Source organism: Amblyomma americanum, chromosome 5 (assembly GCF_052857255.1).
Source record: "Amblyomma americanum isolate KBUSLIRL-KWMA chromosome 5, ASM5285725v1, whole genome shotgun sequence".
Classification (NCBI taxonomy): Eukaryota; Metazoa; Arthropoda; class Arachnida; order Ixodida; family Ixodidae; genus Amblyomma; species Amblyomma americanum.
This window is the reverse complement of record NC_135501.1, coordinates 121,493,289-121,520,267: the sequence shown is the minus strand read 5'-3', so window position 1 is coordinate 121,520,267 and position 26,979 is coordinate 121,493,289. Positions and strand designations below refer to the sequence as shown.

Below are 26,979 nucleotides of genomic sequence, written 5' to 3'. Positions count from 1 at the left end.
GCGCTTTAATGCTGCTAAAGAGCTGTAATCGGCGGAAGATGCATTGGAATCAGAAAAAGGGGACATGATTTGTTCTGCACACACTATATATATATATATAAATAAAATGAGGGGCTCGTTTGACAAACGTGTTCAGGAAGCCAACAGTCACCGAAACCAAGGTTCCTTGGTTTCGGTGACTGTTGGCGTTGGCTTCCTTAGTATATATATATATATATATGTATATATATATATATATATATATATATATATATATATATATATATATATATATATATATATATATATATGTATACGGTTAGTTTTCCCAGAGGCAAAACTATTTCCTTACCTTTTCACTTTAGGTAGATTTTTGAGGGAAGTGAGCCATCCGGCATAAATTGAGAAAGGGGGAAGGAATGCAGGAGCCAGAAAGTTAAATAAATTGAAGACCGGTTGCTCTGAATCGGTCGCAGAGGTAGCCGATGAAATTATTGTTTATACAGCTCTAAATTATTGTTTATACAGCTCTGTGTACGGAAGAAACCGTTGTATTTTTACAATATATAAAGAAAACGTATTTTGTTGAATGGCCTTGTTTAGCAGCTCATACTTAACTACTACATATCTCTATTGGGGTCATCTGCTTACGCATGTAACGGGTTGCAAAACTCACATACGTCAAGGAAAAAACGAGCTTAGGAACAACAGTCCGCAGAATAAACAAGACCCTTGACTTCAGTAAGGCATTTTCGAAATTAACCTTCTCACTTTTGACAGAACCGCTGGCCCAGGAGAAGGCTCCAAAACAATCTCCGTGCCGCTGGTTAACCACAAAAATGTGAGTAGCATTCGAATGGGACGACGCTACGGTCTTTACTTATAAACGCTTTACGTAACTGACGCTCTTCTTTTCTAGCTCGTGAGGCGCTTCATGTTCACTTAAGCATTATGTCTCTCCATATCAGCAGCGGAAAGTCGGGTTCACTTCAACTTCTAAATAATCATATTTGTGCACTACTCAGAACCGAAGCCTTTGAGCAAGCTTATTATCCAGACAAGGCAACCGTTGGAAAACATTTCCTATCTAATCAATGAGCAGGGATGTTTGAAATATCATTAGTATTAAGAAAAAAAAGATATATTGAACTGCATTCTTGTTATACCGCGATAGGAACACAAAATACGTACCTTGAACGCGATCTCTAGTGGCTGCCTTTCGAAAGTCGTCACTGCACTCTGCCAGTACAAAAAATGCACAAAATAAGAATGCTATGCATACAGCCCCAATTTTTCACTCTCAAGAACACTAAATTTTGAAGGCCGTTCAGTGCCCCTTTTATAGGAACAATGGCTCTTTTAGAAACTGAAGGTAAAGTGCTACAGCGCTAAAGAAAGACGTGCATAACAGTAGACCATGCCAGTCCTGTCCATTATCTATATGCACGAGCGCATTGTTTATATGTGTTTTTGTCTTTCTTCAGGGATGTTGAACTCTTTGTTATGAATTATTCAACTAGTCAGCAGCTCCTTTTATTGGGTTTCTAAGAGGATGCGTAAGAACGGAAGTACAGATTTTCTCATTTAACCGGTACTTCAATTTTGACAAAACGTGTAACACAGGAATAACTTGTTTTCTACGGGCCCAGCTTTAAATAAAAAGTATCGGCCATGGTTCAAAAAATGCGCATCTCTTTCAAAAAGGGGTAACAATTATGTAATGAGAGCTATAAATGCTTTAGGCCTAATAAAAGAAGAATGAGAGTTTGTATTCTAGCTGTCCAATTGTTTGTACTTTGGAGTTTTGCAGGAGTGACAGATGCAACGACGAGTACTTTATGGCCAGTGTATTTTAGAATGTTAGTACTCTGTTTCAAGTGAATATGTGTCGTTTACCTGCTTAAGCAAATACTGTTTTCAAGCACGCCTTCCAGTAACGAAAAATCAGCCCGTTGTGTCTCTGGCGGTGCGAGCGCAGAAATTTTCTTTTTAGATCTTTTTCTAGCCCAATCGACTGTTTGTAACTACAAGTTGCCAAGTACCGTGCTTTCCGAACTTTAGTCTGCGGACTATATATGTTTAGTATGTAATTTTTCACATCTTGCGTACTATGTATTGATGCGGACTTTACACGATTTAATTAAACGATTTAATTTTTTATCCCAAGAAGGCTAGAATGGCTGTTAAAAAAAACAGGAGCTAACTTCGGCGGCGACATTGGGCGTGCTAAATCACATAGCGAAATCAGTTCCGAGACGCAAGCAAATGCCACTGGAGGAACTTGGAGTGCCTGCTTTTCGGTGCTTGCATTTGTGAAGAGATACGAAAACCCTCGACGAATTACGCCAGAGGAGTCGTAGTCCGTCTTGAAGAGCGGTTACGATGTCCACAAAAAGAAGAGCCTTTCCGTTAGAATTCGAGTTCTGTGTAGTGGATGGTGCACAAGGGGTAAAGTCGAACCTATGAGGGGAGAAAGAATTGGATAGCGTTGAAAAAAAAGTGCCCGTAAGGAAATCTGGGCTGCTCCTCTCATAAATTAGCGGGAAATCTATGAAACTTGTTTTAAGCCAAAATTCGCCCCGGCGGACTATACACCAGATGCGGACTATCTACCTAAATTTTTTTTTATTTTTTGGACCAAAATTTTCCCACGTCGACTCTACACTATAGTGGGGAGTATAGTCCTGAAAATACGGTACTTTATTTTTTGCCACGAAGGCAACTAAGCAACGCGAGGACGCACGCCGTTGGAGAGCGCGTATAGAGCTGGCGATAAGCAGCGTGCCCAGACGTCGTATGGCAACGGGCGATAGCGGTAAGCAGTGCGTTCACACCGCAACAGCTACAGCGCGATGACATTGCTCGTAGAGCAGTCACGAGAACGGTTTCCATTGCTGCCGGCGAGTAGGCGCTCGCTGCTAGAATATCGTCAATGCACCAGGCTGCCCTTTCGCCGGCTCAGGAACGTTGGTTGTGCAGGTTGACTTTCACTTGAAAGCTCTCCTGAAAGAGAAGCGCTTATTTGATGGAATGAAATTTCTGACATTTTTGAATTATTAGCAGTAGCATATTCTTGTCATCAGTGGGTATGAAGGTTGCAAAAATGTTTACTATTATTTTAATTAAAATTCCTTATTTTGAAAAGTGCCTACTTCTCTGGCAGTTGCCAGGTGCCCTTGTGCCTTGTGTCCAAAGTGTCTTTGATTATACTCGCGCGTTCGCATTAAGGGATGATTCATGGTTTGAAATATATGTGTTTTAATCCACACCGAACCACCACGTTTAAATGAAAGTCGAATGAATTGCTCTTCCCTTAGTACATTTGAATGTGCAAAAGACACAGATGCGAAATAGTCTTTCGGACCGGAAAAAAAGCAATCATTTTATATTTTATTCATATACTAGCTAATGGCAAAGAAAACAGCCCGATGCACATAAACTGAACAGAACTCGAAATAAAGGCTGGGCACGTTGATGATGCATCGTAGTGCTGGGAGCGCGAAAGAGGCGGACAATGTTTTGTTTTCTGGTTTGTTCGGTTTAATGCTGCAAAAAATCTAAGGCTATCATGCGCCAAGCAGATGGACAATGAAGATACAAATGGTCAAAGTGCACTCATATTCGTTCTTCGAAAGTGTCCTTCGTGACTGTGTCCTATGTAGTCGAATTATGTGGAAGTTCAAATGCGCAGTTATGTCGAGGCGGGATCGAGTGAACAAGATATAATTCCACTGATATTATTATTTATCTTTGCCTGATTTCACCAAATATGTATGTGTATATCTCATGATCAGTTGTAATAAATTGATCCTGATTTGATGCAGAGGTTTCCGTGTCGGCGACCTGTGCATTAGTGCTATTGCCGCCGGTACTTCACGTACGCTGACGTCGTGCGCGTTCTGATCTTTCCAGCTCACCTACACCACTGTACTGAAGGTGGGCACTCCACGTCAGGCTTTCAATGTCATGCTGGACACGGTGGGGCCTACGTGGCTTATCGCTTACTTCTGCGCCGAGGGCGAACCTTGCCGTAAGTATGCGAATATTATCGCTTTGCTCTCTGTTTCGACCCCAGTTTCTTTCGGCGCATTATTTCTCACTTCTGAGAATGTTTGTCTTTCAGCACGCGTAATGGAATTTTAGTGACTAGAAAAAAACAAGATTTCGATTCCTTACATAACTTTAGCAAAATATTCGAACAAAACAGGAGCCAGAATATGTTATATTAAACTTACACGATCAAATTACGTAAAAAAAAGAGATACCCTTGAACGCGCCCAATGGTACGTGCGAAATGCCACAAAATGATGCCCTTTTAGAGCGACTATGCGCTGCAATAAGTGGTCAATTTTGTTTATTTTATAGTTGCAATCATTCTCGATTAACGTTGCATTAGTGTCGCGGATGGTGAAGGAGGGACCCAGGACCTCCTGTTTTGTTACGCGCCGCTCTATTATTATTATTATTATTATTATTATTATTATTATTATTATTATTATTTGTTTGTAGAAATGCAGGAAGGAGGTTGCAAAAATATATGTAGATTCGATGGCTTCTACCTAACCAAAAATTAGTACAAGAAAAGACATAATAACTCTGAATGGTCCGCGAAAACTGGCACAAGAAAGTGAAGAAACGTTTCACATTTTGCTCAGAAGCTCGGTAAGTTTGAGGCGACATTCCACTCATCTTGCATCAAATGGGTCATGGTCTGAAATATTCTTAGCTTACCATTCATTTCGGAACCACAAGAGGCGAGATAATAGGCGCTCTTCAATATTTCGTGTATATTAGGAAAAAGAACCCAAGTCATAGAGAACAAAAGTACAGTGAACCTGAGTGCGCAATTTATACCACTGTGGCAGCGTTACGTTTCTAATCGTATACCGTGTAAATTATAAACGATCCTCTATACAAGGTTGATGGTTACTTCAGTGTAAGGTACGCATGGAGGAACAATTCGGTGCCTTTTAAATTCACAATCATTTCTTTTTGGAAGCTTTGGTTTTCGCTCGGTAAACCTTTTTTTTCATTTGCATTAGTAGCGCTGTCGGCTGAGCACAAGCGTACGTGCCTAAGCTGAATTTTCTCTTTCCAAGATGGACACAAGATGTTCGATTGGACGGAGTCGACTTCGTACAGCACCGACGGGGTCGATGGTGTTGTAGAGTTCGGCAGGTAAATATTATCTTGTTGATCGATGACAAATCTGGCGCGCTGCATCGCTGACTATAGGTGGGAGGGTTTGAATGTTTATTGCACCTTTCTTGAGAGCGTACCAGTGTTCAAAAGATATTACGGAACACGCTTCGGCGTTTGCAATTTTTGCACGCCTCTCGTGGAGAAAGTATGTTGGCTTCTTGGGTTGAGAAGCAAGCATATAGGCGGCATGTGACTGACATATGTATGTACAGTCGCGGGCAAAAGTAAGAACCCCCCTCCAGCCCAGTGCGTCGGTCTAAATAGGAAGGCTTCCTTCAGATGGCACCGCTATGCTGAGCGGCCAGGTTCGGAACACGAGTGGGGTCTCTTAATTTTTTTCTGAGCTACGGTTGTATGTACTTTTTAAATTTGGCTACCTCTAAGACATCAAAACAGCTTGGTAGCCGAAGCGTGCTCTGTATTGTTATGGCCAGGACTGCAAATAAGCATGTTCAGCTATGCCGACATTGAGTGCCACGTTTCTATTATTGAAATAGTCTTCGATCAGTTTATAATCTTAGAGGTATGCTCGAAGTATAATTTTGCACGATAGGCGGGAGAACGTTCGCTGAAATTCCTCTGTGGTCTAATAGGTTCGTACAATCCCATTATGAGAGGAAGAGAAGTTCTTCATGTGTGTGGTATTTAAGAAAAAATATAAAACACGTGCATTTACGCTTCAATTAACGCATGATGGGAACACAACGCATTGACTCTAACCATAATAATAAGGAACGCACTGCACCGCCCTCTGATATTAAGCAGGATACGCTGTCGAGAGAGCTGGCGCATAATAAAATGTGCTGGCTAAGATGCGCATTCTAGTCGATACCAAGGTAGACAGAAAGGCACCGCTGCAACTTACAACTGTTAGCATCCTTGAGCCCATCTTACCCCTCATTTGGTTGTCTCAAATACGAACTACAGAAAGGTTCAGCGGTAAAATGCACTTTGCCTAGTTTGAAAACGAATCAGTCGACGCAGTTCGCAGCGATGTTGTTGTGTCGCCAAGCAGGTCAACGTTACCACGTTCATTTTGCTTACACATTTCGCGCTTATGCGGTTACTGGATCCCTGCACATCTTCACAGTGGCAACATTACCGGAGTCGAGTCCTTGGACACCCATGAACTTGGAGCCGTAGACATCGGAAAACTCTTTTTCCTCAACGGCATAGGGTTTCATGTGCCCAGCTTCGTAGACGATCCTTTTGACGGCGTTTTCGGCCTGCGCCTGGGCCCGCTTTCGCCACTGAGCGAAATGGCTCGTTCCGGAGTCATCGGAAAGCCGTGGCTGGGGCTCTACTTAAGCAGCGATGAGAATGTTCTCGGAGAGGCCTTGTTCGGTGGTGCGAACGAGAGCCATTATCACGGCTCTCTTGGCTTCGTGCAAGCATTTGGCGATGCCTTCCAGTTTAACATTAACGGGTGAGTAGAATCAACTCAGGTTTGAGTTAGCTCTTCTGAACTAAACAACTTTTGGGACAGACTGACATCTTTTTCAGAAATTAGGGTTTCGACAATGTCAGTAAAATTGAGGGAACCAGATCGGTTCAAGAAAACCTTAAACATTTCACTGACGCTACCCTCAGATCAGTGGCACGTTGAAAATCGAGATAAAAATCTCTGAGCAGTAGGTAAGTGCCTAAATGATTGTGGACAAAACTGTCAAGCCATCTTGAATTAGGAACGGCCTAGCCTTTTCTGTCTAGCGCTTTATTGTTTATACAATATTTTCGAATGTACGGGAGCTATCTCAGCGCGGTCTGTGCAAAGACGCACGTTATTTACGTGAGAGATCTCAACTAAAAGAACATTAATTAAACACGATTATCTAGATATTTTTATTTTAATATTAGGGCGCAGGCTTATATTGAGAAACTGATGGACGAGAACATCAAAAACCAGCAAAGTTTATAAATTTATTTCTCAGCATTGTGGGTCTAAATATCAAACGCTAAAAATACGGAACTGAAATCTCGTTGAGGCCGCTTTCCTCCGTTGGTATTTTAAAGAAGGTGGCGCTGGAGTTTTTTATGCATGAAATATAGACGGAACATCGGTTTTAGTACGGAGAGATAGTCAAGGTGATTTTCACGATTACACTATGCGCAGCGAAATCATTGTATAAATCACTTACAGTCGAAAACGAACTCAACAAGCTTCGAAATGCGTAATTTTGAAATTCGACACTTTAAACTGCGCTGGAGATTTAGAAAATTTAAATGCCCGACTCACCTTTGATATTTAAGGCTTTAATTTCACCATGTAACTTGCCCCCTTAAACTAGAAATAATATAAAAGTTTCTGAGTTATTTTTAATATATAATAGTATATTTATTGAGATCTATTACGTACCTTTTCTCCTTACTGCACAATCGAGACGTAGCGACCGCACCGACGTTTCTCTCAATGCTCTCAAAATAAAAACCCATGCATGTTAAAAAAATTGTCCCCAGTAATATTTGTCGCGCCCAGATTTTTGAGGGTGTCATTATTGCAATTAAAGGCCGTTCAATGTTTTTATTAAGATATAACCACTGCTTTTTAACTATACCTTCGTTTCCTATTGAAATAATTAAGGGCTTTTATTCAACTAGAAAATTGAACTGAAATAGGAGAAAAAGCAATGTTTAAACATATATTTTACCTCAGAATTATTCAAGTGACAAAGTATCACAGAACTGAGGGGTAGAAAAGAATTCATATACATTGCAACTATGTTACTGTGTTCTATATCTACCTCTGTTACAATATCTGAAAATGTCAGATTGAGAACGAGAAAGAATCACGAAACGCGTTGAAGCTAGTTTCGTAAATTCAAAGTAGTATAACGAAAGCTACTGCAGGCCCTGCCAATCCGCAGAAATTTCGATGCAAAGGGATGTGACATATGCAGGTACAGAGTGGGCGCAATCACGAAGACGCTGCCCTCTGGATACTCCCGTGCCCGGCTGGCTCTTACTGAGCCGTTCATTGGAGGCCCAGCCGGGGAAATTCAGGCACTCAACACCTTGCTTGGCGGGCGAAAGGTGGAAGGTGTCAAAGTAAGTAGAACCGCACTCCTGCGCGAATTCGAAATCTGCCTGCAAAAGAAGTGCCCTAAAGTTGTAGTCTGGACGTGAGGGTCCGAAGCTAAATTAAAGTCAAACTTTTCTTTCATACACTGACTAAGAAAGTCCTGTTTCCTGTTGAAATCACCCAAAGTCACACACAACTGTGAAACTGTGCCGTAGTAGGCTGGTATACACATGAAAACCAAATCAATCCTCTGCTTGACAGATGTTCACGGTGCCACGTAGACTCCTTGGATGATAATACCGCTTTCTAGAAGCCGAACATAGCAGGCTTCACCATTATTCAGCGCGATCGAATGGCGATGTCTGACACCGGTGATAACTTGTTTCACGTACACAAAATCTAGCGTTATTTGGTTCAAGCCAACTGCCAGGCCACAACCTCAGGATCGGAAGAGTTAATCTTCTCTTGTCTATACTACCATTTAGCAGCGGCTGGATTCTTCTTCTCTGCATGAATGTCAAACGTTGTGAGAGAGACGCCCACTATACCTCCACCTTTTATACGAAATCTTGCGCTTGCGACGCGGGTTACGGGTTATAGAGCGGCGTAAATGACGCAGAACCCGGCGAATCTGTGGGGATTCTCTGGTTACCATGGTATCGGCGCATGCGCACAACTGCTCATCTGAGTGGCGTCAAGCTCGGCTTTGACGTTGGAGCGGACGCACGGCTGCGGCGACGGCGAAGTGCACGCCGCACTTTGCTCCTCTACGTTTGCCATGGAACGGCCCATGCGCAAAACTGGCCTCTCCATGTACCGCGAAATGCTTGCCTGGTAGCCCAGTGTAGCTCTCGCTACAATAAACAAGGCACGGTTTATCGACAGAAGAACGATCAGAATCAAGCAGCCTGTAAAAAGTTCAATTAACGCCTGAAACCAACGTAGACTACTGCAGTGAAGGTAGAACTAACACTGCTGTAGAATCAGCACTTGAATATTCACTTGATGCAGAAAAGCGTGCTTGCATCTACTATTCTTACGAAGCCAATGCGGCCAGGTAGGTTTTCAGCCTGATAATTCTAGTGTTCTTGATCCTGACATCTAAGCAGAAAGTAGACAACGGGTATTTTGCACGGACCACTAGTTTACAATCAACTTGCTGTTCTTGCTCATCTTGTTCAGGTATCTTTCATGCTCTAGCTGCAAATTGCCGTGGGGAGAAGCTCAGTGCCAGTTTCTCCCTCCAGCTCGGCCTGCGCATGCTTCACTGGCACGTGTGCCACCTGTAGCGGTACAAATGTCACTTACGTTTTTACTGTTCTGTAACAGTAGTGTCAAAAGTCGTGTTGTTATGCCTTGCCTTAAGATGAACAGACGAAGAGGTCACGCTCAGGGAATAACATTCTTCTTGTGTACGTAAATTAATTTTGTACTCGCTGTTATCTTTTCGTCAACGATCACGACATGTCCTGTCAAGCGCAGATGATGAAATTTCGTACGAAAGAGTCACTGTATACAAATTTTGTGCGTTCCAGAGGCCGATCTCTTCTGAGCTGTTTTGTTCAATTTTTGCGCACCTTTGCCTGTGGCGCAACGCAGTACGAACTTCGCTGCGAAGCCGAATCACCACCCCTGCTCTTGAAAATTGGGTCCAAGGCGTTCCAGTTTAAGCCTGAAGACTACATAATCAAGGTACGCTGCATGCCCATGCTATAACGCGCTCCAGGCTTTGTATAAGAGCACCATTGTGAACGTCTTACTGAAAAGCAAAACAAAGGGCTTTGAATAAAAACGAAGCTTCGCGAGTAGCAAGCGAAATCCTGCAGCAGTGCTAGACCTACCCTCCTGTGTAATCCTACCACAATGGTAGACTTTAAGAGATAACTTGCTGTATATTAAAAAGAACAATATTATTCTTAACATTACACCAAAAATCATTTGCATACTTATGATATTAAATCGGTTATTTCAAGTGTACCCCTTACTGTCAAGCGTAAACATGAGACAATAATTCTATTTGTTATGTTCTATACACCATGTAGACTTCAATGAAATTAAAATCTACATAAAGAATCGATTTCACAATAAATTCAACTACAGCAGCTGCTTTTTATGCTCTTTTCCTTGCATTTATTTTACTGTGGATTTCGCTACCAGGCTGCGGTAAATGGTTCAGCTCTTTTCGTATTTATTCAAGCGATTGTTTTCAGCGTTAATGTACACAGCACTCCTTAATTGTGAGTTTCAAGCTTCACACGCGTGCTTCTACTTTGCTTCTTTCTTCATTTTCTCTTGGAAGAGATTCTTGATCTCACTGCAGATGTAAGTCACTTTACTCCGGCTTCCAGAGCTTCATAAGCACTCCTTCAGAGAAACATGCAAATGCCTCATAGAGATTCAAATGTTTCCGGAGAGACTTGTAGCGGCTCGCAAGCCAATCTATAAAAGGATGAAAAAACTCGATGTAGAGGAATCGACAGCTCCTAATAGGTGTTCTTGTGAATTGTTTCAGGTCGACGAGCCATCAGGCACGAGATGTTACAGCGGTTTCATGGAAGCCGGCGAGATGCACAATGCGACCTGGCACTTGGGGCTTGTCTTCCTAAGGCGCGTTTACACCGTGCTCGAGGCGCCGCTAGAACCGTCGGGCCATGGTCGGGTGGGCTTTGCGAGCACCCGCATCAGCGGTGAATAGCGGCAATAACTAGACGCGAGATGCAAAATCGCAGCGGTGCTTTTTTAAGCTTACCTTGATTTCTGAATAAATGGGTGCTATGCACAACGATGACTTGGTTCAGTCCAGTGGCACACATCCACGGCACCAGATTTTTGATGTCTACGGTTGGCATGTCTATCTTAGCCAGCCGCTCAGCGCACCCCCCTTTTAGACAGCTCCGTCGCCAAGCCCGTCCCTTTGTCGTGCGTGACCAGCTGCTTTACCGTCGGAACTACTTGCCAGATGGACGCAAATGGCTGATATTAATTCCCCGGCATATCTGCTCCGCCATTTGCGCCAGTTATCACAAAGACCCACATTGCGCCCGGGCCAATCTGCTGAAAACGTTTACTCGTCTGCGTGTTCGGTATTACTGGCGGGGCATACATCGTTTTGTCCGCCAATATGTGCGCTCTTGCCTGGAATGCCTGCGTCGCAAGAATGCGCCTCCGCGAGCTCCTGCTCCTCTGTAGCCTTTACCGTGTCCATCCCGCCCATTACACCGTGTTGGGATCGACCTTTATGGCTGTCTTCCCAGTACTTCCGCAGGACACCGGTGGATCATTGTCGCAGTTGGTCATCTCACGCGCTATGTGGAATCTTCCCCGTTATCACCTGCCACAGCCTTTGATGTCACCGGTTTCATACTTCAATACATCATTCTTGGTCACGGTGCGCGTGAGGAATTGCTCAGCGATCGGGGTCGCGTCTTCTTGTGCGGAGTCGTGGGAGCCCTCCTGCGGGAGTGTCGTATCGATCACAGCCCAACGTCTTTGTACCATCCGCAGACGAAGGGCATGGTCGAGCGCTATAACCGAACCCCCGGCAAGATGATGGCCAATTATATTTCTTCTAATCACTCCAACTGACACCTTGTTCTAGCCTTCGTTGCCTACGCTTACAACTCTGCAACACAAGCAAGTTCTCGGTTTTCCCCGTATTTTCTTGACTACGCCGGGGAGCCTTCCTCCATCATGAACACCATACAACCTTACCGCAAAGATTATTGCGAATTTACAACCGTCTCCCAAGCCACCGCTCATGTCGAAGAATGCCGTCAACTCGACCGTTCTCTTACATCTCACGACCAGCACCGACACCCTGCGGGTCCACATACCGTCCAGCAAGCGATCCCTGGCATCGTATTGGGTTAGTGGCAGTGACGAGACCACACGCAGCGTTTCAGTGGCAACAGCAGTCCACAAGCTGTCCATCCCATCATAGTTCACCCCGGCGGCAATTCCTTCGTATCCGCTGTGGTGTCTGCGGGAGCCATGTGCGCACATTAGAATTTCGAGGATAGCGAGAAAACTAAACTTAGCGACGCCGGCTTTTAAAAAGTCGAAACTCTGCCTACTCCACTCCGAATATAGCGACCGCACTCATTTATATACAGATGGCTGGGTCAAATCTACAAGTCAGCTTGCGCCGTGTACAATCCTGCAACACAGATCAGTATTAACCAGCTAACGTCGCATCGGACAGCATGCACTAGATCAGAATTGGCCGGTCTTAATGCGGCTCTACAGTGCATCGTTGCGCAAACATCCCAAAATTAGTAGTTCACTAGAATTCAAACGCTGCCCTACAATGTTATAAGTCTGCTTTACGCCACGGTGATCACGAGCAACTGGTAGCCGAGATCAGACATCTTCAACACGAGGCACTGGATGAGGGTCATGAAATCATCTCACAGTAGCTACCAGGACACTGTGGCATTTTCGCAAATGACGCAGCTGCCGCTGGAGCTAGATTAACCCACGTCAGTAGCGACTTTCTCCGGATACCGCTGACAAGAACCGACGCAGGAAGACATCGGCGAATGCTTGGCCGAAATTAGATTTTACGCCATGGACTTCCCCTGGAAATTTGGCAGGGAGTTTGCACCACCTCGACCCCTTACGTCAACTTCATCCTCCGTCTGGCCTATCCCGCCACGATGCTACGATGTTGTGTCGCCTGTGGCTGGTAGTGGCGTTAACAAAATCTACTGCCAATTAATCGATATGGCAGACTCTCATGCGTATGAGAACTTCGGGTGCGACTAATCAATTGAGCACCTACTTTGTGACTGCCCTCGGTTTGGGCATGAGTTTGTGCTTCTGGCTGGAAAGCTACGCCGCTTAGATCCTCGTCCGCTACGGAAGGGAAGATTCTGGGTGCTCTGAATAAACCTTCACCGCAGAGGACTGCTGTGAAAATGCTTCTGCAGTCCTCCTGACTGCAAATCTGCGTAGCATAGATCTCGTCAACTACAGAAGCCAAGATTCTGGGTGTTTTGAATAAACCTTCACCATAGAGGACTGCTGTGGAAGTGCTTTTAAAATTCCTGAAATACTCAGGACTGAGTTCAGAATTATAAACTTTCGCTGTGTGCTCTGTGCACCCTGATAGCAATGACCTACAGACAATCTAAATTGTGATCTCCCTTTCCTCTCTCTCTCTTTTCTATCTCTCTCTCTCTTCCCCTTCCAACGTGCAGAGAAGCACAGCGGGCGTCGCCTAGTTAACCTCTCTGCCTTTCAGTTCATCGTTCTCTCACTTTCTTTCAAGTGGTATCTTGCCTGCAATGCCTGTTTAGTGCACATGTCTCTCAACCTCAGCCGGAAATGATATAATCTCCCTATCGTATTCTGTAGGAACTTCCGCTTGTAGAATTACTTCTTAACTTTCCTAGCTCCGACGGATAAACGTGAGTCGGCTGACCAGCATTGTTCATGCGTGTCAAAGCCAGCTTTCAACCTTCGGCCGGGAAAGTTCCGGAAACCAGTTTATATAAAGAACTTGTAGGTATATTCTATAGTTGGGGAGGATAACTTTCTGAATGATATTTCGTTGAAGCCCTACATAAAGGCAATTACCGTATATGACACGATATTTAGTGTTCGTTCTTTCTGCGTAAGCTGAATACCACACTTCGCGAACTTTGTCTCGACTGTTCATTTTACTTTTTTTTTCATTTTGAAGCCTAACCTTGTTTCATAGTTTCCTTTTTCTTGCTTTCGAGGCTCTTCGGGCCGTCTCATGTTTCGGCCGTTATTTATAAGAAAATACATTTCAGTTAACATTATGCATTCTTGGGGGCATCTTTGACACTTCCTCGTTGTCTTCTGTTACTTGTTAATATGACTCGTGTTACAAGCAAACATTCGCCCTAGCTCTGTTATTATTCTTATTTACATCGTTGGACAGTCTCAAGCGTACCATCGATTGGAAGTTTTTTAGTGAAATAAACGACTGTCCAGTTCTTCACAGCCACATTGCAAGTGTGTAACAAGATATCTTTGCACTCGCAATGACTTCAGGCTATAAATAAAACCACATTGCTGTTCCTCTGAAAAACTGGTTTGCCGATTCAATCTACTCGTTTTGCTGAGTCTTGTTTTAATCATAGTTCACGTGGAAAAGTATACACTGTTGAGAAAAAAATATTTTGAGTTTTTTATATCTACCCCTGTGAAGCGAATCTACTGCTTACTCAAGGAGTAGAAACTACAGTTTGGCTAAAAGTACAAATTCAGAGAACTTAACGAACTAACCATTATTATGGAGTGTGCTGCCACTCGCCTAAATAGGTGGATTTTAGTTTCCAATAAACATACAGCAAATTAAATTATTGCTGGGAATCAATATTCTTCCAAGACAGCTAGGTAGAAGATTTGTCTTTCAATGAGCAATTTACAGAAAACAATGCAATTCTTTAGCCGAGGTGCTAGACTATTACAGTGCCGATACTTGAAACAGCAGCACGTCAAACGCACAAAGACGACGATGGACGTTAAAAACGCTTCCAAATAATTTATACATCTATCTATCAACCCACCTTCCGAAGACTTCCGTTGAACACAATACTGTCGAAAAGGTTGAATCAAGGGCACAATAATGGAAGTTACGTTGTCTGCGTAATGTCTTAAGAACGAAGATCTACCTGCGCTGTACCTTCAGGTGCTCTACTCTTAGCTTTTTGCAATATGCTCGGAAGACCGACAAAAATTTGTCCTTCAAAACTGAAGCCTCCTCCCGAGATCTTGTAATAACCATTTAATCTAACATCCATTCCTCGCCTATAAATTATGCTTAAAGGAGACGGCCTAGTAGTTAGTGAAAGCTGCTAACACCTGATTATCTCATGGCATCGCATTTTTCCTCTCACACAGCGCTATTAACCCTCTCTGAGCAGGTGTAGTTTCCCTCTCACTACAGCACCGCTGACAGTTATATTGGGTTTCCTTGCCCCACACAAAGAATGTCCCTAAATGACTTTGTTATAAATAGTTTTTACGGCATTTTGTTTTGTTTCCTTACCTTTCAGCTAACCCTCATCCGAGTTTAGCCTGCCTCGAAAAACTCTCCTGAATACACTTTTGCGCGTCATTCAGCATGTCCCTCAATATACTATTGCGTCCCTTATGCCGATTTTAGACATTGTGTCCTGCAGACACAAGGACCCTGTGTCCTTAGTTCTCTTAATCAGTGAAGTGGCCTTCAGTTTCGTCAAAATCCTTCAAGAGGTTATTGTCAAATGCAATTTGTGGAATAGAAGAAGCGGCACCATTTTGAGGCCAAAAACCCACCTTATCAAAACACATTTCTGCTTCAGTATGACGGCCCTATTTTTGGAATAAAATAAAAAGTTAATATACAGGCTATATGCGTTTCCATCGTACTACGCGCCCTCTGTCTACAGAAACTGCAGCAGGTATCTGCCTGAAAGCTGAGTGGGCGAATTCTTTTTTTGTTATCGACCAATTACCAACTGATGATGTGAAGTGATAAAGCATTCTTACAACTCATGATTGCATTGGTTTTACAGGGTTTAACCTCCAAAAGCGATTCAGTCTCTTAGGGATGCCGTAGTCAAGGGCTCTGGAAATTTCGACCACCTGTGGTTCTTTAACGTGCACCAACATCACACAGTACACGGGCCACTAGAATTTCGCCTCCATCTAAATTCGACCCACGCGGCCGGCATCGAACCAATACGTGAGCAGTAATTTAGTTAGGGAAGAGTTTATAGAGCGTATATATGCATCTATACAGAAGTGTTTGCAGCTCACTTTTTTTAAGAGCATCTTATTGACGATAAAACTAAGTATTAGACAGCCGTAAACGTATAGGGCCGTAAAAATCGGGAGATATAGTTAGAGACAGGTTCGTGTTTTTGAGTGGGTCTCTTCACTCCGGCGTGACATTTTTTCCTTATGTGACATCAATGAGCTTTAATTGCCATAATTGCCGAAATAGAAAAAGTAATGAAAACAATGTATTCAGCGACTGAAAAAAAGGGTTGCAGCCTCCTGCACTGCCCTGAGACCATATTTTACCACACTTCCTCAACCTAAAAAATAAATACGCTGTAATAAAAGCTATCTCCGTGGTAGTCAATCTTGAAGCACCATCTGAGCAAAAATTGGTTCATGCGACTTGCCGCTAATCATTACAATGGCTAAATGTCACGTAATTTAATTGCAATAGTCATGTTCGCCGGCTCTTGTGAAGGGGTGCTGGTGTCCATTTTGGAGTTGTAGTGAAAATATTGTGCATTTAAAAGGAAAGGTGGCTGTACAATAATGAGTGAGAACGCAGTGATTATTACGGCGAGTATAAAAAGAACGAAACGTAAGAAAATTGCAGAAACGGAAGAGTGAAACACGCCGTTCTGAAAACTGTGGCCTCGCCTACACTTCCTCAGCATCAATTCCGTGCCCGTTGGCTCTTAAAAAAGGTTAATAAAAGACAGCCTAAGGATTTAGCCGACCCAACAAATCGATGTGGGCCGTAACCATTACTCTCGCAACACTTACAGCTGCGCCAAAATTCTAGCGCGAAGTTGACGGCTGCGGCGGCACCCTGTAGTTTTAGCTGAAGGGGCCCGTGTGCTCGACAAGCTTATGTGCGCCGCTATGCTTGCCTAAGCGCCCCCTAAACCATACAAAAATGTCCTATGGCCGGCTATAGACATTTGGCCCAAATAGCTATAAACCTTTCCTATTTCTATCTATAGCTGTAGATAGAGGCTGAAATATTTTTCTTTAGAGAGCTTAAGACAGTTGTATGCTTGCAAAGTTATAGCTTTAGTGGCATAGATTTTTCAATAGCTAGCAATAAGCCCCTCTCTATGTGCTTATAGACGTTCATAAAAGGCCATAGACGGACGTAGCTTTTTCCAAAGACGCCCATAGGAAGGTTTTGTACGGGAAGTGTTTCTTTGTCAGTGTCCAGCGACATTGAAGTACCGCGGCGTTCGATGTCCAAGAAAGGGGGAAGGTTATGTGAAGTTCACCAGCACTGAGAGCAAAAAGAGACTTCTCTGGTTGTCCTAGCTCCTTTACAACATAGTGAATTCCTAAGCCTTCTCGTGTAATCTTCGATGTGACGTGCAATGCGCGATTAATATATGTGTAATCGCCAACGAATCACAGCGTCTACATTGACTAGCATCAGTGGTCCAAAAATCTCGGATGACGTCACCGTGGTGTCAAAGAATAAAATTTCTTTAAAGGCGCGGTAATTGAACCTAGCACTTTCAGATTTCCAGGCGAGCACGCTGTCACATATATTAAGGAGCTTAAATTAAATTTTAAGGAAAAAGGGTGTGAAGAAGACAACGCGAATTAACCGAAGAATAAAGAAGAGGAAGAAGCATTCGTTGAGGTGGAGAAGCAGACGGTGACGTGGAGAGAGATGATTGGTGGAGAAGAGAAGACGACGACAAGGCTTACGTGGACTAACACCGAGGCTATATAAGGGCGAGCGAGAGCGAGGCGCAGGGCGAACAGCAGAGAAGCGGAGGCTCCGGCGGGTCGGGGACACTTTGGCTGGAAGAGAGCGACGCCGGCTACTGCTCCGGTGAGCTCGCGTTCTACGGCAACGCATCGTGGACCTCCTGCCGTGCCTGAGCCCGTTGCGGGGAGTCAACGGAGGACGCTACCACCTGCTACGGTCAGGTGTATCTCCAGCGCTGTTGCCACCCATCCGGGTGTTGCCCCCAATGCCAACAGCACCGGCATCACCTCCACGGGCGCTTGTACCGGGAGCTTGTACGACATAGCCAGCGACGAGGCCAGCGACGCCAGCCCAAGCACGGCGAACGCCGCCTCGACGCCGCCTACTGGATCCATACAACGCCGCAGCCACACCGAACCAACCGTGAGCACGAACGCCGACCGCTAATAGTAGAAAACTAGTAGTAGACGCTAGTAGCAGTGTGCCCGGGTCGTGTGTATTTATAGTTTGTGTGTTGTGTTAGTTTTGTTAGTTTTGTGTTCATGTGTGCGTGTCGCGTAGGCTGTATTAAACATGCGTTTGTGTGGGTACACCCGTCGCCTAGTATATTCTTTCGCCCGAGTGTTCTCCGGAGAGATCCGTGACAAAAATGAGTGGCGAGCCGGTGCCAGGATTCATTTCCTTTTGTCTTTTTGCTTTGTCTCGGTTTTTTCCGATCTCTCGACTGCAGAAAGGATGGATTTGGCAAGAACGTTAGAACTGGCGCTCAAGCTAGGGTTAAGCAAGGAAGAGGCGATGCATCTCTATGAGGAGGAGGGAAAGAGGCAGAGAGAGGAAAGGGCGCAAGCACGCGCAGATTCTCGTGAGGCAGAAGAGCGAGAGGCTAGAAGGATAGAACGGGAGAAGGAGTTTCTTTTGTGGAAACCGGCGCATGTCGCGGGAGGATCTGAGGAAATCACGGATAGTGATCAGCGTTCCTTAGCGGGTAGAGAATCTCCTAGACCGGCCAGAGTTTGTCCAAGGAAGCTGATGGCTTCCTTCGATGACAAAAGAGATGATCTGGACGCATATCAGCAACGATTCGAGCGGATAGCTTTGGGGCAATGCTGGGAGCGCAGTGAATGGGCCACGGCATTGAGCATGTGTTTAATCGGAGAGGCGCTGAATGTGTTTAGAAAGATGCCTGCTGTTGATTCCATGGACTACGAAATGTCAAAAAGCCACTTCTCCAAAGATTCAGGCTTACGGCAGAGGGTTTTCGTGAGAGATTTCGCGCCGCGAAACCTGAGGATTCGGAAACCGCTAAGCAGTTTTCCTGCAGGCTATCCAACTATTTTGATAGGTGGCTTGATATGTCAAACACAGAAAAGAGTTTTGAAGGTGTGCGTGACAAGCTGGTCACAGAGCAATTTTTAGCTTGTTGCAGCTCAAAGCTGGCGCTATTTTTGAAGGAAAGAAAGTTGTGTTCTTTGGAAGAGTTCGCCGACACTGCTGACCAATTCCTCGAGGCTCAAGGGCTAAGAAATTTGAGTAAGGCAAAGGAGGAAACCCAAAAGGTCCTAGAGACAGATGCGGCAAAACCAAGAGCTTGTGGCGGTGCGTCTAAGGCGCCAGTAAGGTGTTTTCTCTGCGGCAAGGTGGGACACCGTGCAGCTGACTGTCGCACTAGTAGCGCTGCCCAGAAAACTCAGGTTGTGTGTCAAGGTTGTAAGAGGAGGGATCATACTCTGGATGAGTGCCGATACAGAACGCAGGACCAAGCTGCATGCGTTGTCGACTCAAGGGTAGAAAGTGTCACGCCATCCGAAGTTCCACAGCTTAAAGGAGAGCAAACGCCGCAGGAAAATGAGGCAGTGAGTGGAACACCCAAGTCGAAAGCAGCAATGCCAGTGGTGGTTGGGCAAATAGGGGACCGTCCTATATTAGTGCTTAGAGACAGCGGAGCTAACACAGTCTTGGTTCGTAGAAGACTGGTGAAGGACGAAGATCTTACAGGGGAAGCGTCGGCCGTCACTCTGGTAGACAGCACAGTAAGGTACCTCCCTTAAGCTAGGATTCTAGTGTCCACGCCATATTATACGGGGCAGGTAGCGGCAAAATGTGTAGACCAAGCCACCTACGATCTCATCCTGGGAAACATTACGGGTGCAAGAAGTGTCGAAGACCCCGATCCCGAGTGGAGGATGCTCGGCGTTGAGGAACATCCAAAGGAGGAAAGGCCCGTGACAGCTGAGACGGGTGCAGTCAGTTTTTCGTCGGCAGTAGAGACAAGAGCTCAAGCGACAGCCCGACCAACGCAGCGTCCGCTCTCTACTCCTGTTACGATGTGCCTGAGCGTAACACTGGGCGAAATTGCAATTAGGCAAAAGGAAGACCCAAGCTTGAAGCCTTGCTTCGAAAGAGTCGGGGAAAGAGTGAAAAGAAAGAAGAGTCGGACGTCATTCGAGTATCAATTGGTAAATGGTCTTCTGCACAGGGAGTGCATATTTAGTTCAGGAAGGCGGGTCCACCAGCTGGTGTTACCGAGAAATACGCGAGAGACCGTGTTGCGCTTAGGTCATGACGCCATTATGGCCGGACACCAAGGTGTTCAAAAAAAGGTGTCTAGGATCACCGAGGAATTCTTTTGACCTGGTGTGCAGAGTGACGTTAAGCGCTTTGTTCGCTAATTTGATGTGTGCCAGCGCACATTTCTGAAGGGAAGAGTTGGTCCCGTACCTATGGGAAAGATTCCAGCCATCGACCTTCCGTTTCAGCGAGTTGCAATTGACATTGTGGGGCCAATCTCTCCACTATCCGCCAAAAGCAATAGATATGTGCTTACTCTCGTTGACGTTGCCACTCGTTATCCTGACGCTATTCCACTGAGAGCTATTGACAGTATCCAAGTGGCGAAGGGTCTTGTGAAAATGTTTTCACGTTATGGGTTCCCGAGGGAAATTTTGAGTGACCGGGGCTCGAACTTCACGTCGGAACTAATGAAGGAGGTTAACGGCCTTTTGTTACCATCCGATGCGTAATGGGCTTGTAGAGCGTTTCAACGGCACCCTCAAAAACATGTTCAAGAAAATGAGCCAGGAGAGACCAACTGATTGGGATAGATATCTCCCAGCTCTTTTGTTCGCTTATCGCGAAGTACCACAAACGAGTCTTGGTTTCTCGCCCTTTGAGATGCTGTATGGGAGAACCGTTAGAGGTCCACTTACAATACTCAAGGAGCTGTGGGCTAATAAGGAGATTTGATCAGATCTCAAGACAACTTACACATACGTTCTTGAGTTTCGGGACAAGTTGGAAGAAACATGCAGGCTTGCCCATCAAGGCCTGGAAAGGGCGCGCAAACGCTATAAGGGCTACTATGACAAGAAAGCCACTCACGGGAATTTGAATCCGGGCGACAATGTTCTCATCTTGCTACCCACGGATCATAATAAGTTACTGATGCAGTGGAAGGGCCCTTACCTTGTGACGCAGAAGAAAAACGACATGGATTATGAGTTATTGATAAATAACACCAAGAAGGTTTTCTATGCAAACATGTTGAAAAAGTACGAAGAAAGAGTTCCCATACAGTGCGCCCCCAAGGCTGTATGCTCGGTAGTGGTCGAGGAGACAGGTGATGTTGCCGAGGTGTCCACGTTCAGTGGGAAGAAAAACGCAGGAGGGGATGAGGTACTGAAGAAGCCCAATTTGAATGCAGACAGAGGATTACAGCCCTACTCCAAATCAAGAGGGAGACGTTTTGGGATTGGCCAAGCCAAATTGAGATCATATGTCACAAATTAGACTTGTATAGAGATAGAGCTAACTGGTCAGCTCTGGGTGTCTCTGGGATTTATCATGTGGTTGTTGTGTTAATGTATCTCTGGGATTTATCTTGTTGTTGTTGCTGCTGTTGGTGTTACGTGATTATACAAGGGAGTGTGTTGTGGACATGAACATGTTTATTAAGGACACTGTACGGACAACAGCAGTGGTGTGTTAGTGTTCTGAAAACGCAGTTTGGTGTGCTGTGTTAGTGGTGTGCCTTTGGTATGTGATGGACATATGCGGTGTGTTGTGTGCTGAGTCCAGAATCGTCACAGAAGATAGTCGGTAGGCTGGATGGCTTGAAGATGAGGATGACATGAGCAGTTTTTCATGGAAAAACTCTTGAGAGAGGGGGCCCTTGTCACATATATTAAGGACCCTAAATAATTTTTAAAGGAAAAGGGTGTGAAGAAGACGACGCGAATTAACCGAAGAATAAAGAAGAGGAAGAAGCATTCGTTGAGGTGGTGAAGCAGACGGTGACGTGGAGAGAGATGATTGGTGGAGAAAAGAAGACGACGACAAGGCTTACGTGGACTAACACCGAGGGTGTAAAAGGGCGAGTGATAGCGAGGCGCAGGGGGAACAGCAGAGAAGCGGAGGCTCCGGCGGGTCGCGGACACTTTGGCTAGAAGAGAGCGACGCCGGCTACTGCTCCGGCGAGCTCGCGTTCTACGGCAACGCATCGTGGACTTCCAGCCGTGCCTGAGCCCGTTCCGGGGAGTCAACGGAGGACGCTACCACCTGCTACGGCCAGGGGTATCTCCAGCGCTGTTGCCACCCATCCGGGTGGTGCCCCCAATGCCAACAGCACCGGCATCACCTCCACAGGCGCTTGTACCGGGAGCTTGTACGACACAGCCAGTGACGCCGCCAGCGACGCCAGCCCATGCACGGCGAACGCCGCCTCGACGCCGCCTACTGGATCCATACAACGCCGCAGCCACACCGAACCAACCGTGAGCACAAACGCCGACCGCTAATAGTAGAAAACTAATAGTAGACGCTAGTAGCAGTGTGCCCGGGTCGTGTGTATTTATAGTTTGTGTGTTGTGTTAGTTTTGTGTTCTAGTGTGTGTGTCGCGTAGGGTGTATTAAATGTGCGTTTGTGTAAGTACACCCGTCGCCTAGTCCATTATTTCGTCCGAGTGTTCTCCTGAGAGATCCGTGACACACGCAGCTGAGGAGCCACAAAAACACATTGCTTCTCGCCTAAACAAGTTGAATCTAGTACTGGGCTGCCTTACTACTGTGTGCTAACGACTAGATGTGCCGTAACATAGAAAAAAATGAAAAAGAATGCTTTTGCATTAAAAGCACGCAAGCAGTCCTAACCGACCTCGGTAAATTGAAAACAGTGGGAGTGGAATCTTGTTGGGCTGGCGTCTTCTTGAGGTACACCAGCAACATTACTGGGTCGTTTCGGGAATTCAAAAATATTGGTTTCCTTTGTGAATAAATATATGCAGCGCTTGCAATCCATTGCTTTTACTGTCGCACAATTTAGGAGTGTGCACAAAACACTACGAAAATTACTATACATCTAAATGATATAGAATATGTCCCGCTTAGTGTTACCCTTATTGATTTCATTCGCTTGTAAAGCTTTACATGATTTAGTTCTTTCCACAAAATAAAAACTTACTGTGCTTTTAGATAAGTAGTAACAGGAGGCAATAAAAAATGCAGTGCCCTGTTGTCTGTCACCTGATATACACTGTCGAAAATTGCCTCTAGGTTTTGACACACTTGGCAAGAAAAGAAGATTTCTTTAGGAATATAATGCCAGATGCCGTGGTTTAAGTATTCTTCTTGGTCTTTAAGGTATCACCATATACCGCGGTGTTCATACATAAAATAAGAAGCATGCTTTGCCGAATTGGGTTTAATTACGATAAGAATGGTATAGAAGAAGCTCTCGAGATATACGTAAAAGCACGGATGTCGAGAAAATTTTCAACCCGGGTTTCATTTTCAAGCACTCGCTGACTTTGCAGTGTGAAACATCTGCAAGCGCGCGGAGACGTTGCTCCTTGACAAGGACCGCATTAACGTCTTGAAGGAGGAGCCGTAACTGCTAGTTATGGTAAAAGAGTTGCACGTGTGCGTAAAATTCTGTGAACGATCCCGAATATATGACCTTCCGGAAAAAATTCTTTAAAATTGTTGCGCATTTTTAATTTCACAAGAAACAGCTATTTCTCATTTTTGAAAAGGTGACTGTACGGTGAAATTGTGGCTTCTGAAAAACGTTTTCTTAATACTGGTTCGCCATTTAGCTTTTTAAAACGTTTTGCAAATCTTCCGTGCTCTAAAAGAAACCATGAGAACTGAAACGTTCACTGCAAACTATCATAACCTTGACCTAACTATCATAACCTTGACCTAGCGCTTTTAGGTACGAGCCTGTTCATAGTTTTGTGAGCCCGTCACAGGGCTATTTAGTGAAACATTCTGAAGTAGCGCTACCACGCAAACGAGCAAACGAGAAGTGCGCTGACGGGCAACATAGCTAATTCCGCGCACTGCAAAATATTCAGAAAAAAAACGAAAACGACGAAGGTTTAAAGCATTGTTATGAAAGAAACTCATTTCTACGTCGTAGCAGAGGGCATTGCCAGCGAAGGCAGTAAAAAGTACATCACGTACACACACACTGAAGCGTCTGAAACGCTGTAGAACGTTTGCAAGCTTGCATATATAAAGCTAGGCCACAATTTATTTCCCGTGCGAATACAAGACCGTTGCCGGAAATAGGTAAACACACCATGGCGCCATCTGGAGATGCTGATTCAAGACGTCTCGGTGCACAGCCAGCTTGGACTGAATGCGAAGCGTAAATGCGGAATGAGTTACCAGCCGTCAATTTTGGAGGAAGAAAACAAAAGAAATCACAGTTTTTAAACCTGACTGAAAGGTGGGTAAATTTTTTCTACCTAAAATCAGGCTAGCAGCTTCACAATGTTCAAACTACCAGACGAACAAGGGCTCTTGCCTCGTACATCTTGACCTACGGGTTCGAATATGCAAACTAACAACGGACACAGCCATTAGTAGCAAGCACTGTATTTGGTCTGAGACTGATGGGCAGGTTACCGTAATGTTGTCAGCGGAGCCATACGCCTCCTAGGTTGATTGCATCACATTATTGCAGCGATTGGTAGTAGGGTAGCTCTTTGCCACATTACACCGGTGTTAGCAGAACGGGTACGAGTGACCGCAAACTAGGGCTGGGCCTTGAAAAGGCTGAAAATTTATTTTTGTTCAAGGGAAAAATTATCCCGGTAACTGTCTCACTTTTTTGGTGGACATCTCAGCCACGCCGTAAGGGAAGGAAGGAAACTTGTATTGAAAGAGAGGAAGAGGAACCATAGTGGAGGGCTCCGAATAATTTTGACCACCTGAGGATCTTTGTCGTGACACTGACATCACACAGCACACGGGCGCCTTTCGCGTTTGACCTCCATCGAAACGCCGCCGCCGAAGCCGAGTTACGTCACGGATACTTGCCCTAGCCACTGAGACACCGCAGCGGAGAGTCCTGAGGGCCACGAAACCTTCCAAGAAGGCAGCAAAGGCGAGATGGGCAGAATGGCGCACAATACGTCATTTTTTTCAAATCTAATATGTACTGAAAATAGAGCAGGCGTTCCTAAAAGCTTTGTCGAAGGTAATCGATGACCATCGTGCCGGACCAGAATGGTAAGCATCGATTTGTTGTATTTGTTCTTGCAGAATAATAGAATGCTGATATAACATTGCAATCGTCGCATGGTTATTCTTGGTTGAACAAGCAGTGGTGCGCCACGCGGCGTCATAAAAGATGGAACCATTTGAATGTTAAAGGCCCGTAAATTTTCGCTTAACGCTACTTTGTGAGAGTTCCATTCTAAGGCATTCTCTTAGATGTTCCACCGAGTAGAAAAGGTGGTGCCATGCGCGCAAGTGTTGTGTACACGGCCTCCCACAGTTGCTAGGCGGCAAAGCGGAAGGAGGGAGATCTACCTCTTCGCTTGTTGTATAGAGAAGGGGAACCACCACCAGCCGGGGGCTCCACAGTGAAGAAAAGGTGGCGGCCGGCGTTGTAGTACTGTGTGCACCAAGTGCCACGGCTGCTGCGTAGTGGGGAAAGGGTAATCGTACTCTTCGTTTCTAGGGACGAATAGGTTGGAATGTGGCTGCCTGAAAAAAAAAACTGCAAGAACTCCGAGGGAGGCTAGCTTGGAAAATGGAGGATCACCATCCGGTTCCAAACAGCTTTCGCCGGTGAATGGGTTAAGCCAGCTACCTCAGTTCTTCAAGTAAGAAAAATACTGAATACTAAAGCACTGTCATCGCTTCTTTATAGTTAGGCATGCTAGTAACATTTTACAACTTTAGCTAACTCTTTATTTAATGAGCCATCCTCATGGCTGCTGCAGCTGGCGGACGCTTTTCTTCACATTGCTCTACTTGCGAACCTACCTTATTAATAAGGTTCAGAGAAATTTAAAAATCGCCGTAACAACCCCTCTGTGAAGCGCACCAGTTCTTTTTTGGTATGTGCACCAATCGGTACCTGTTATTTTGCTTGAGGGGGATTTGTGACTGGCGATGTCAGTTATCGAACGTCGAATACCTAGTAGCCCTATATTCTGACCCCCATACATTAGTCTGCTGGAAACAGCTGCTAAATTGTCGCCCTTGCCCTAACTACAAAACATGTTTTTTTTATTACTTGCAAACGAGAGAACCCACTGCAATGGTCGCGAGTTTTCATGCGCGAAATCGAGACAGGTTTTGCATATCCAGTCGATATGTGCAACGGTGGTGGGGCTATGATAGCTGGGGCGTATTGCTAGAGAATTTCTTTCAGAATCAAAATCATGTTTATTTATGCAAGAAGGAAATACAGCCTGGATAAATGTGTACAGAAAGAGGTCACGTAGTCACCGACTGTACTGGGACCTCCTATATTGTTAATCAAAATTTTAATATAAGTGCAAACTTAGCAGTAATAATAACAAGTTGATGAAACAATCGTGCCTTTACATATTTCAGCGGCGACACACATATCATATAGAGGGGTGAGTAGGCATATACAACAACCAAGCAGAATAAAGAAAACAGAAGTATAGAGTGCTTAAGGTTATACTGTTATTCAGTACTACTTATACTTGTACTTTATTAATGCACTGGTGATGGGACATTAATCGCTGCTATGCTCGCATGTGGCCTATGTAGTAGTTGGGGCGCTCCATCTAGTCTATGAGCGCCATGCACCATCACTTCTAGGCGGCCTTTCTTCAGCAGCGTAGAATGCAAGGGCAACCGCCAGTGCGCTCCTAAATTTTACAAAGGTAGGGCGCAGACGCTACTTTCTATGTTCGCACTAGTGCGTGGAAGCAGCGACCCACAGAGTCACCGAATGGTGGTTTGGTTTGAGTGGCACGTCCCAGAAAACTTTACCAACTTTACGCGTGGTTTGTAATTTTCCCGAACTGATACTGCTTGGCCACATTTTCAATGTTTTTACACGAGAAAACAT

At 44.9% G+C, this 26,979-nt stretch overlaps 1 protein-coding gene across 1 annotated transcript; it reads left to right on the top strand.

Moving 5' to 3' along the window:
• Window positions 1-691: 691 nt before the first annotated feature.
• LOC144132643 (lysosomal aspartic protease-like) lies at window positions 692-10,985 on the top strand. Its single transcript, XM_077665196.1, has 7 exons — window positions 692-820; window positions 3,892-4,009; window positions 5,079-5,157; window positions 6,272-6,607; window positions 8,079-8,226; window positions 9,800-9,892; window positions 10,713-10,985. The coding sequence occupies exons 2-7, from the start codon at window positions 3,946-3,948 to the stop codon at window positions 10,893-10,895; spliced, it is 903 nt and encodes a 300-aa protein (XP_077521322.1). The 5' UTR covers window positions 692-820; window positions 3,892-3,945; the 3' UTR covers window positions 10,896-10,985.
• The last annotated feature ends 15,994 nt before the right edge of the window (window positions 10,986-26,979 follow it).